Source organism: Lathamus discolor, chromosome 5, assembly GCF_037157495.1.
Source record: "Lathamus discolor isolate bLatDis1 chromosome 5, bLatDis1.hap1, whole genome shotgun sequence".
In the NCBI taxonomy this organism is placed as follows: Eukaryota; Metazoa; Chordata; class Aves; order Psittaciformes; family Psittacidae; genus Lathamus; species Lathamus discolor.
In genome coordinates this window covers 115,090,019-115,102,268 of record NC_088888.1, presented here as the reverse complement: position 1 = coordinate 115,102,268, position 12,250 = coordinate 115,090,019, and the positions used below count along the sequence as shown (strand labels likewise).

Below are 12,250 nucleotides of genomic sequence, written 5' to 3'. Positions count from 1 at the left end.
GATGCTCCAAGCCCCATCCAACCTGGCCTTGAGCACTGCCAGGGATGGGGCAGCCACAGCTTCTCTGGGCACCCTGTGCCAGGGCCTCACCTCACCTGGTGCCGTTCTTTGAGTTTTCACCTGCACCTTGGCAATAAAAAACATTGCCCTTTTTTAAGCTGAGGAGGTGCAAGAGGGGAGAGTACCAAAAAGACCCCACAAGACTCAGTGAGTTACTTGTCATTTGTAACTGCTTCAGTTTGTGCTTGTGCAGTGCAGAAACTTCATGTTCTTCAGCTCACAAGAATGGGAGGAAATTACATCTGCACCAGAACATGCTGATCACCATTGAGTTGAAAGGTTAATTAAAGCCAAGTACCAACATTCTAGAGTTGGCTGTAACTCTTTGGGCACTTACTGCTCTCATTCTGCTGCGAGATGCCTTTCTCTTGCAGAAAGGGTTTGGAGACTTTCTGTGACTGTTACGTGAACAATGATGAATCGCACTAGCTGCACCCAGGGACCCCAGCACAGCATCAAGACCACTACTGCAAGTAACAGCAAGCAGCAGTTTATGCATAACCTGTTCTCCCCTGAGGGTACTCACCTGATTATTACTAAGGTTTCTATAGTATATTGGCTGTTTGTGTTTATGCCTAAGAAAGCTGGAAGTTCAATAGGCTCTGCATCAACAGGAATCATAGAATAGTTAGGGCTGGACAGCACCTTAAGATCATCCAGTTCCAACCCCCCTGCCATGCACAAGGATGCTTCACTTTAGACCATGTTGCCCAAGCCCTGTCCAACCTGGCTTTGAATGCTGCCTGGGATGGAGCATTTACCACGTCTCTGGGTAACCCATTCCAGTGCCTCACCACCCTCACAGTAAAGAACTTCCTCCTTATATCCAGTGCTGAACTTCCCCTGTTTCCGTTTGAACCCATCACCCCTGGTCCTGTTGGTACAGCCCTGATGAAGAATCCCTCTCCACCAGGGACTGTGGCTAAGTATAAACAAGAGTTCCGTTTGCTCCCAAGATGCAGGAGGAGTTGCTATTTCTTGGCTTCTCACACCTATTTCTGAAGATCACAAACAAACCATGAGACCACAGCTATTAAAATCACACGGCTTTACTTAGGAGTGAGTTGCACGGCACACGGTGGATTACTCAGTTACAAACGGATGTGTTCCTGACGTTCTTGCTAACACATGGAACAAAGCCGCTTCGATTAAAAACCCCAGGAAAGCTACATTAGAAAACAAACCCCCAAAGGCCAGATGCACATTCCTCACTCGCACAACCATGAACTACACACCCCAGCAGCCAGAGAGCTGCTGTACAGCTCGCCCTCCTCAAGCCACAGTAAAGAACCAGCACAAAATGAGCCGCAGCTGGCTAACTCCCAACACAGTGCTCCTGTGTGTTTTGGCGTCTCTGCGGGAGGGGAAGGAGGTGCTTTGGTGCTTGCTGCAGCTCTCAGCCATCCCGTGCCTGGCTGACCAAGGCCAGGTCTGATAGAGGCAGCACCTGAAATGAAATGGATTAAGTTTGCTCCTGTGCTTTGGCTGCAATCCAACAGCAAAAGAAAACACCCGTGCTGTACTTCCTTAAATCACCTCCAGAGCTGCTCACTAGTGAGAGGATATAGCTCTAATACAGGTATATTTAGCAATTAAACAGACTGCTTATCACAGAATAAGAGAACGGTTTTGGTTGAAAGGGGGCTTAAAGTCATCCAGTTCCACCTCCACCCCCAGTGGGCAGGGACACCTTCCACTAGACAAGGTTGCTCCAAGCCCCGTCCAACCTGGCCTTGAGCACTTACTTAAGCTATTGTTAGTCTCTAAAGTGCTGGAAATACCATTTCCCTTTTGTAACTGCGAACGTTAAGGCGTGCCATGGAGCAGGCTGTGGGGATGTCAACAGTCTGAGGTAACAGGGGGTGGCCAAGGTTATCCTGCAGTTCCTAACGTCCTATCTTTGGGTGCTTAGAAGTTGCCAAGAGCCTTCCTGTGCTGCTGGCCGCAGCGGCAGCACCCATGAGTGTTCCGTTCCATACAGACACGGTGACAGTGATGCCCATGGCAGCACACAGCTGGTGGTGCCTCTGCCTGCAGACACCACGTGCCACGGCCACCCCTGCACCCCTGTTCGCTGGCACTCCTGCTGTGCCCTCTGGCGATGCTTTTGCCTCTGTTTTTGTTGAAAGAAGATGGTCAAGAAATCACTTATTCAAGTTGGGGAAGACCTTTAGGATTATCCAAGCCAACCACAAACCTGACACTGCCAAGCCCACCACTAAACCGTGCTCCTCAGCACCAGATCTACACGGCTTTTACATACCTCCAGGGATGGTGACTGCCCCACGGCCCTGGGCAGCCTGCTCCAGTGCCTGACACCCCTTTCTGGGAAGGAACTTTTCCCAGTATGCAGTCTAAGCCCCGCCTGGAACACCCTGAGGCCCCTTCCTCTTGTCCTATCACTTGGGGGAGAAAAAGAGACTGACCCCCACCTTGCTCCATCCTCCTTTCAGGCAGTTGTAGAGAGCAATAAGGTCCCCCTGAGCTGCCTTTTCTGCAGGCTAAACACCCCCAGGTCCCTCAGCCGCTCCTCTCAAGACTTGCGCTCCAGAGCCTTCACTGCCCTTTGGGTACACAACCAGCAATCAAGTCTTCTAGCCCCTTTTACACCGGGATTCACTTGCTCCCCCTTCCCTCCATGACACGGCAAAGCAGAATGGTTCTGAGAAAATACCCCCCCCCCAAATACCCCTTCCTGGTCTTCGCTCTGCTGCCCAAGTGATTCCAGCACAGCAGCTGCTCTGCTGCTGTCCCCTGCACCCTCACTGACAGTGACCTGCCCGCTCCCCGTGTCCCTCCGAGGAGCTGCCACCGCTCTCATCGTGCTCTGGGGTTTCATCAGCGGGGTCACCACCACCCCGCTCCTCCCTGACACACATGGACAGACCATGGGGCATCCACTTTGAGCTCGCCCTTGCTCTCTTCTCCTTCTCGGCTTTCCAAGCATCAGATTGAAAGAAATAACGCAGCCTGATGTATGGTGTTTGCTAATTTAGGTGTTCATCTTCCCCCCTCTCCCCCCGCCTCAGAAGGCTGGCTTGCCCCTCCTTACCCACTGAGCAGCCGTCTGCTGCACCCCCTTGTCCTCCATCCCATCCTCGCCCTGCATGGGACCCGCAGCAGCTAGAACGGACTCGTACAAGTGCTCTGCGTGGGTTTCCAGCTCTTCTGACTGCTTCGCAATCAAACCCAGCGTGTCCTTCAGAACTGGAAAACAGGAATGTGCGAATGGAGCGGGTAGTAATGTGAGAATTCCATGTCTGTAAGCGCAGGGAGAGTGTTCCACTCACCTGGGCAGGCTTTGGAAGGAAATGTGCTAGAGATCACTAAGCTGATCTTCACCCCGTCCAAGATGTGATGCAGAGTTTGGAAAGGGTGGGAAGTGACCTGGGAGGCTCCAGGTTAAGAGGGAAGATGTAGAAATAGAGCCTCCTAAAGGAGACCTTTGGGACTGTGCAAGAAAGCCCATCCCATAATGCAGCACTCAACCACTAAAGCCCTTTTGGTGACTGCAGATGCAGCCAACCCTTTACAAACCCCTTATGCAGGATGCACCAGGTCACCGGAGCGGCTGCTCCATGCGTGCCATGCCACAGCCTGGGATACACCAAGTGCAAACAGGGTGTGAAAATCACCCCTCCTGCACCAGGCCGAAGCATCTCCCTGCTGCAGGCCAACAGCATCCCACACACAGCCCAGTGGCCACGCTGTAGTAAAGATAAAACCTAAGGGACCTACAAGAGAGCAAACACATCCGTCACCCACAGTGGATGGCACAGCACAAGGGTCACGCCGTGGTGCAGCTGAAAGTTATCACTTCAAACCTCCGAGACACCTCAGCTCCAAGTCTCCAGACAGCAATGGGGATGTAAACCCCTTTTTCCCATGCAGCTGCTGAACAGCACGCTGTGCCCCCTGCTTCCACACACACGTGGGGCCAGGGATTTCGTGGGGCAGAGGCTCTGGCCAGCATCACAGCTGTGTCCCTGGCCCCCGCTCAGCTGCTCCTCCTCACCTGGTGAATTCAATGCCATGCAGTCGAGGAGAGCTTCTCCCTTCTCCAGCACACTCTCTGTCAGGCTCCGGTGGTTGGCCACGTCCTTCCTGAACTCCTAGGAAGGGCAGGAGAAGAGGAGCGCTGCTTAGAAGGGTGTTTGGAAGAGACACACGTACTGCAGGATGCTCAGGGAGCAGTTTCCCACACTGAGCTCCGCACCCCAACGCATCCCACATCGCCCGCCTGGACCATGCCAGCACTGCAGAGGGGGAAGAAAAGCCAGGGGTGATGCCTACCAAGCAGCGGTGCAGCGATGCCTTCACGCTCTTGGCATCCGGCAAGGGTGGTACCCAGCTGTCAGTGATGTCCGCGACGTTGTACAGCCAGCGGATCAGCTCTTCCAGCTGGCAGCAGAACATCTGCTTAACAGAGCACAACAAAAGGGGTTATTGATCTGTTCCTGCAACAAAGACACACCAGGGACAGGAATAGGTGAGCCCACGCTGTTTCGGAAAGTGCCTGCTCCCTGCTTCTCTCCTGTCCTCCCATTCATACACATAAGCATCCCTAAACACTCCCACTGAAACCAGACTGCAGGCCTACTCCTGCTCCTTGGGAGCCAGGAATTTGCTATAAAGCCGAACTGCTTCCCCCTGGAACCGTGATTTGAGGTGAGATACACCCTGATGCTGATGGTAGAAAAGGCCCTTTTAAATCAGCAGAGTTATCCCCATGCAAGAGGAGGGGATGAGCTGCCCCGGTGTTTGCAGCTGTGTGCAGGACAGTAACTACTTTATAGCCAACAGCCCACCATAGATTCCCAATTCAGCGCAGGGCTGGGGTGAGGAAGACGATGGAGGGGAAGGTGGAGAGCACGGCACCAGTGGAAGGATGGCACTGGACAGTGGGAGCGATGGGGCAGGCAGCAAACCCTGGGCTCCACACCAGCCCCAGCTGCAGCTCCGGCCCCTTCCCTGGTGCAGCAGTGCTGCAGGATGGATGGGCTGTGGAAGCTGATCCCCCAGGAGAAGCGAGACGGGCTCCTGCTCCATCAGAAGGAATTATCTGCTCCAGTGAGCCCCCCTGCATAAACTACACCCAGGTGCCAGGCACCAAACACCATGCAGAAGGGGAAGCCTTACTTAATTGTGCCATAAACACAGTTCACGTCAGAGCTCCCCATAACAACCCTTATTTCTGGTCTCAGCCTACCTTAACGCACTGGGCAAGGGACTCGCTCTGAAGGCTCTTCTTGGGATGCCCCTTGACTCGTGGTTCATTTAGGTACGTCCCGTCCAATGTGTCTCTGAGACCAGTCGGTGGATGAAGCCCCTGCAGAGGATCCCTACGGATGCGGCCACACGGTTCAGTGTTTTCCTGGCTGGACTTCCGAGAGCTGCAGGGGTGCCACAGCCCAGCATATCCCTCAAAACTCCCTCTTCCATCCCTGCCACCCACTCCTCCGAAAGGAGCCAGCTGGGATGAAAGGGGCTTCCCGCTGTTGCTGTGACATGGAAGTTCGTGACGGTCATGCCCAGGAGTCCTTACAGTTAAGGAAAGATCAGACAAGAACTGAGCCAGCCTTCCCAGCTCCAGCAGTCTCGGAGGCAGGGAGAGGAATTCTTCATCACCGTCCCACTCCTTCCTCAAGGGGAGCACTGCCGTTGTAGGTAAAAACCTCCCAGTACTTTTTGCCTGCCCTTTGTCCTTCGGGAAGGGGCTCCCTCTGGTGCACCAGCTTCTCCCGTCCGCAGCAGGGCGGCCAGATGAGCCCGTCCCAGCTGACTCCGCAGCTCCATCCTTAGCAAAGCCTCTTGAAGGATGAGAGGAAGCACTTCTTGTGGAGGATGCTTTCGCAATAGGTAAAGGTTCATAGGATGAGAGGCCTCTTTTTCCAGGCTCCAGGGTGGAGAACCTCTCTGCAGAGCCCAGGAACCCCCAGCGTCCATTTTCTCTGCCTCCCTGAGCCTGCCCACCTCGGCCATAGATGCTGGTGGACCTCGAGGTGCCCTCAGGGGAAAGAGAGAAGCTGTCCAAACCTATTCCCGAGTCATGGAAGAAAGGGTCTGGCACCTTTCCCAGCTTGTATCTTGGCTTCAGCGGATAAGCATAATCCAGCAAGTCCTCATATTCCTTATTGGGATTCCAGTGGGGAGAGCGACGGTCCGGAGATGGGGGTAGTGAATCCGGCAGGGCACATGCCCAGTAATCAGCCTGATAGGCTGACATGCCCCCGATGCGCTCCACGGTGCTGCGGTAGTCAAGCAGAGCACTGAAGGGCTTCTGCACCCGCAGTGCCCTGCCTGGTGCTGCTCCCCACCGGCGGCACAGGTCCCGGGTGGTGGTGGCAGGGGAAGGCACATCCACGCTGGCCGGCAAGCTCCGGGAAGGCTCCTCGGAGAGGCCGTTCTCTTCCGAAGACAGAGTGGAGCAGCTCGATGCGGAGCGGCTCCGCAGGGTGGTCCTGGGGCTCGGCGGCGTCTGAGGCTGCAGGAGCTCCAGCGTGGAGGAAAGTGGGGATTGAGCTCCCAGCCTTCGGCTCTGCCGGCCTGCAAAGTGGCAGCTACCAGCAAGGATGCTGTCCTCTGCAGAGCTGGGGGGGCTGGACACGGGCTGCCAACAGCCTGATGCCTTCACCTGCTCCAGGATGGGGGAAAAGGGAGAGAGAGAGGTACAAAATGAAGCACAGAATCCAGACAAAAGGCTCCTTTGTGCTAGGTATGGAGACGAAAGCTGCAAGCAGAGGCTGGAAGGGGAGCTCTCTTCCGTCTGCAGGATGGCATGCAGCTGCCTGAAGCCTGCAGTAAGGCTCGTTTTTAAGGAAAGGCATCCCGAGGGCTTGGGAAGCTGCTCAAGTCATTTGGCAGCAAGAGGCACTTATTTAAGGAGCCCCGTTCCGAGTGACTTCCCAGCTCTGCAGCAGCAATATGGGAATGGAGGCAACAGCTTTGGTGTTGGAGCCCAGGCCCTTCCCCAGCACAAGGCTTAGCCCAGGGCACGCTCTGGCTGCAGGACAGGGAAAGGCCACAGGACAGACCACACACACCGGTCCCCACCTCACCTGGGACCCCGCGGTGATGCAGCAACACCCGTACGTACACCCCCTCACCTGCTGCTCCTCTGAGGACAGGAACCGGTGTCTAACGTGACGAGGCGCATCACCACTGTCAGTGACCCCATAGATCAATGCCTCTGTCTCCAAGAGGCTTCCCCTTGCTCTGGGAAGCCTGGATGCGGATGCTGAAGACACTTCCTGGCGGTAGCTCGAGCCTCCCTGGGTAACACCAGTGGCCAAGCGACTGTGCCCGCTCAGTGCCACGCTGTCCATCCCCTGCGGGCAGGGCTTGGCCTGCTCTGCCCCTACAACCCGGCGCAGGCTGTGTGCAAGCTCTGGGCAGTCCATCTCCACCTCTGCGCAGTCCCACCGGCCGCTGCTCTCGGCCTTCCCACTCAGCGAGGCCTCGGAAGGCGATCTTCCCACATCCACAGCCATTGGGACAGGATGCTGCCAAGCCTCAGGCTCTCTGAAACACACAAGACACGGTAGCAGCTCTCGCTGGACCCCCCCGTCTCCATGCGAAGTAAAGAAACTGGGGGTGTCTAATAATGAAGGGATAAAGCATTTACTGAGTCAGACCCTAAAATCGCACCTTGGGCGTCAAGTGGGACAGAGGAAAGAGCAAAGCTTTGTGTCTCGGCAGCGTTTTCTGGTTTTGAGGATGTGACACCCAGCGACAACCTAACTAAAGCTCTGGCTGCACTGAGAACAAACCTGTGCTTCAAGGCTCGCCAGCACAGCGCGACTGTCTCCTGGATCAACGGCCAGTCTCACAAACAGCTTGTACCCCATGAGATAACTGGGCCCGAATGAGACATTAAAGTAGGACGCGAAGCACCTTTTAGGGTGGCTGAGCCCTGAAGGCTGTTGGGATGGAAAGTTGAGGGGGTTTTAAGAGGCAAACTCAAAGCCTTGGAATGGAAACCACCCAGGAGTGAGAAGTATATATAAAAAATCAGAGGGGGCGGCAGGAGGCTGCAAAACCCAAACGTGGCACTTGGCAGCTTCCAGCTCAGCCATGGAATTAACTCCTTGTGCAATTGATTAATGCAAAGGCTTGCTCAACCGGGGACACATTTGCAAGCCCGCTGCATGGCCAAGCCCACTGCATCTTGCTGCAGAACCTTCTAACGTGAGCCGTGATTCTCAAAGCTGAGCCCTAAGTGCTCTATGCACGGAGATGCTCCACCACCACCTCTCACTGGCCTCGAGTGAGGAGCTGCGGCAGAGCCAAGCCACGGAGGCCCAACAGATCTTGTTCAGTGAACACCAGAGCCGAGCACCTCTGCTCGTGTCCTCCAAGCCAGCAGGACTCGAAACCACTCTCAACATAAGTGACACCCTATGGGCTACCCACAAAGCACCAAAACCGGCGCTGGCAAAATCCCCTCCGCACGCTCAGTCACATCCTCAGAGCGCTGGCAGTACCAAAGCTTCTCTCAGCAGCTCCAGCCCAAAGCAGGGTGCTGGCATTAGGAAAACACCAGCAGAGTGGTTTTGCTGGCACTCACGCAGCTAGTGCTAGGGCACTGATGGACAGGCAGCAAGGGGAACAGCACCAGCAAACTCAAAGAACTAAAAGAAGGAAGAAGGGTATTCCCAAACGGCACTTGGAAATGGGAAAGACGCTGGTACTCACACCCTCCGTTAGCTGTTGTGTCACGGTCTCGTTTTACGATCCCACCTCCTGGAGACGGCTTTTCCCGTGTGCACAGAACAAAGAGCAGCGGGGCCGCGCTGGGTCCCCAGGGGAGCCCGAATCCCAGCACCGCAGCTGCCTTCCCCTCCCCGAGAGCCACGGCTATATTGAGCACGGCAGCAGCTGCGGAGAGGGCGAGCGAAGCCTGGGCTCTCCCAGCCCTCCATGCAAGCCTCTGCTGATACCTGGACTCAACCGCTCCGTCGCTTCAGTCACTATCGAACAACCCTACGCACATCGCGTTACCCTAGAGTCAATGGCATTGCTCTCTTTTCCCCCCAAAGTGGTTGTACATCCAAACAAAAAGATGTGCTGACTGCAGTAAATAGTCCCACCCCTGCTAAATCACCTATATATTATACAACAGTGTATCATTCAAATGCATGTAAGCATATATAACTTGTTCAACAGAAGACAGGTTTCTGATGGTAACAGAAGGAGTACCCCAAACCACTCAGGAACCCATGAGTGTTTCCCACACAGCGTGTGCAGTGATTTCTTCACGTATTCATCATAGAGACCGCTTAGGCCAGAGGTCTCCTGAGCCCCCGCAGGCAGCCCCTGTCACCTGTCAGCCTTCACCACCTCCTGTTTGGTCCCTCTGAATCAGTTTTGTTTAAACAGCCAGGCAAGGAAATATTAGCGAATCAAAGGCCAAACCCAACTTACAGGTGATGTAAATGCCCAGAAAATCCCCTGAGACATATTTACTGGCTTTGAAAGCCAGGGCCCTGGCCACAAGGAGAAACGATGCTCATTGCTTGGATACCTCCTCTTTCAACCAAAACCTAATGAGCAAAACGCCACCGGGATGATGAATTACCCGGTGTCACATACTCAATTCCAGGATCCATTTCAAAGCTTTAAATTCACCATTTTGGGTGCTCTCCCCTGTGACAAGCAGGTGATTCAGCAGAGAACATCACTAATTACCATGACATGAACAGGCATCTCAGCAGCTCTAACCCCTCCTTGCACATACCTGGCAGCGCCGTATATCCAAAACTGACCCAGTAAACAGAAACCTTAACAGAGAGGAGGGTGCTGGGCACCCGTAGCTTAGGACATAAATGCCTCAACAATCAGTTCTGCTGTTGGGCAGTGATTTAAAAAGATGTGGAAAAGGAAGAAAAGCTTAACAAGGCATCAAATTAGAGTTTCAAACTGAATGTGCAGTAATTAACACTCAACCACAGCACATCTTTATCTTTAAGATGATGCCGCATTAAATTCAAACATCATTACTTCCAACAGATGTAGTGGCTTGAGTCATGTTCTCAGCTCAGTAAAAGCAACTATAAACCTGATATAAACTTAACCATAAATCTGAAAAGCATGTGTGAAACAGCATTAGAAGAAATTACAGGTCAGAACCCAACTGTTATTTCTGTAGCTGTCTGCAGGAGCGCAAAGGTTGAACTAATCTGAACTTTCAGGGCTGTTTGTTGATCTTAAGGAGGCAGCATTGAAGTGATGCACACTTCTATGAGGCCATCAGTCGTTAAAAAAAGAGCAAGTGCTGCTTCACGGGTTCATTAAATCTCCAGAAGCTAATTGGAAGCTAAAGAGAAACCAGGAAACCTGCCAATACACACGGGCGAGAGTAAATCTGCTCCTCTCAGAACAAGGCATTCAAAGGGATGCCCCAGATTTCGCTGACTTTCCAAAGTCCCTAACTCAGGAAGCTAATTCCAACTCATTTCAGTGGGAGGTGGACATCCAGGCACACTTGGATGCAAACTGGATGGGGAAGTCACACACACCCCATACGCAGACCAACCAGGCAAGGAGTCCTATTCGAAGCCAAGGTGGAAAGGCTAACGCCACGCAGGGCACCTCCCAGCTACACAAGCCCGCATCAAACGAGGTTTCTCACCGTTCTCCACCAAAACCACTCCATCTCAGCGGTCCGGTGGCGGTGCCGCACCAAGAGTAACCCTCACGCCAGGAAGCAGCAAACCCCAATCCTCGGTCAGGACAGGCACGGCTCTGACAAGGGACGTGCGACCACAGCCTTGGGCACGGCGGAGACTTTCCACTGCCCTTAAACCCAAAGGAACCCAGCCAGAAATCCCGGCTACACCCGAGCCCTCCATTGTCTCCGCAGCGCCGGGGCGGCACAGAAACACAACCCGCGACTGATAAGAAATGAAGACAGTGGCTGTTTCATTCATTCCAACGGGAGGCGGTCCACAGGGAGCCCTCCAGGAAAGCGATCCTCCTTTTCCACGTCACCAGAAGCCGCCTGCCAAAGATCCACACAAAACCCAGTGGACAGCACAGGCTCTGTCCCAGCCAGAGACCTCCCTTTGCCCGTGGGCATCACCCCTTGGCCGGTGGACTCCAACGAGGGCAGAGTCTGCTGATAGAGAGTTTCTGTCTCCCACCAGCGCTGGTTTTGTTGTAGTCTGGGGGGTCTGGGGTCTGTTTTGGGGGGGAATCACACCGCTCTTGCCTTTCAGGCCTGCGGGACGCGAGGTCTGGTACTTTTTGCTCCTTTTCTGACACGCTTTCTGCCCGAAAAGCCTCTCCAAAGCCGAAACCTCGCGTATTAAACACACCAATTCCGACACAAAGGCAACAAGCGGGGGAGGCACCGCACGCTGGGGTGCCCTGAATTGCTGGCGGCACGGACAGAACGCGCTGCAGGTAACGGGGACGGGCTCCCGACGGGAAAGCCGCCCGCTCTGCCCCCTCCCGCACACCGGAACCCCCGGCGGCGCCCGGAGCCGTGCCCGGCCGGGCCCCCCCAACTCCCTCCATCCCTCCCCGGGGACCGCTGCCCCCGCCGCGCCCCGACCCGCACCTACCGAGCGGCGGCCCCGCCGCCCCGCCCACCGCCAGCGTCCCAGCCAATGGGAGCGCGGGGTTTACGTAACATGAGGCGCGGCAGCCAATGGGAGCGCAGCGTGGCGCTGGGGCCCGCGGCGCGGCCGGGGCTGACCCGGGGCTGGGCGGGGAGCGGCCGCCGTGGCTGCGGCCCCGCTCCGGGTGCTCTTCCGGCGCCGAGCTGAGCCGAGCCGAGCCGAGCCGAGCCGAGCCGAGCCGAGCCGAGCCGGGGCGGGGCGGAGCGCAGGAGCCGCCGGGTACCGGCGCTGCGGAGCTCCGGGTGCTGGTGCCGGAGCAGCGCCACCTCCGGTGCCCTTGAGGAGCTGTGGCAGCTTCGGGGTGCCTCCCCGCCCCTGTGCGTTGACCTTCCCCGGCCGGGCCGTGCGCTGGCAGCCGCTGCCCTCTCCCCGCGGGGTTTCTGGGTTGGAAACCACCTACAAGGGGCGCTGCGTGGGCAGTGGCTGTACGTGCAACGGGAACGGATTTCAGCATCCTACCAGGACAAGGCAAAGTCCCTGCAGCCCGGCCCAAGAGCTTGCTCCAGTGCGGCAGAGGGGGTCTGGTTCAGGACCAGGCTGCGAGTGTGTTCAGGGGCTGCCCATCGGGT

General features: G+C 55.6%; 1 protein-coding gene across 3 annotated transcripts; it reads right to left on the bottom strand.

Moving 5' to 3' along the window:
- Positions 1–1,093: 1,093 nt before the first annotated feature.
- On the bottom strand, positions 1,094–11,729 carry CEP68 (centrosomal protein 68). 3 transcript variants are annotated; one of them, XM_065682256.1, is made up of 7 exons: positions 11,625–11,729; positions 7,167–7,581; positions 5,270–6,694; positions 4,354–4,476; positions 4,076–4,172; positions 3,113–3,267; positions 1,094–1,507 (listed from the first exon to the last, which is right to left on the bottom strand). In XM_065682256.1, the coding sequence occupies exons 1-7, from the start codon at positions 11,693–11,695 to the stop codon at positions 1,457–1,459; spliced, it is 2,337 nt and encodes a 778-aa protein (XP_065538328.1). In that variant the 5' UTR covers positions 11,696–11,729; the 3' UTR covers positions 1,094–1,456. The 3 variants fall into 3 exon arrangements, with proteins under 3 accessions (XP_065538328.1, XP_065538329.1, XP_065538330.1); XM_065682257.1 differs by lacking the exon at positions 11,625–11,729 and adding an exon at positions 8,755–10,775; XM_065682258.1 differs by lacking the exon at positions 11,625–11,729 and adding an exon at positions 10,691–10,729.
- Between the last annotated feature and the right edge of the window lie 521 nt (positions 11,730–12,250).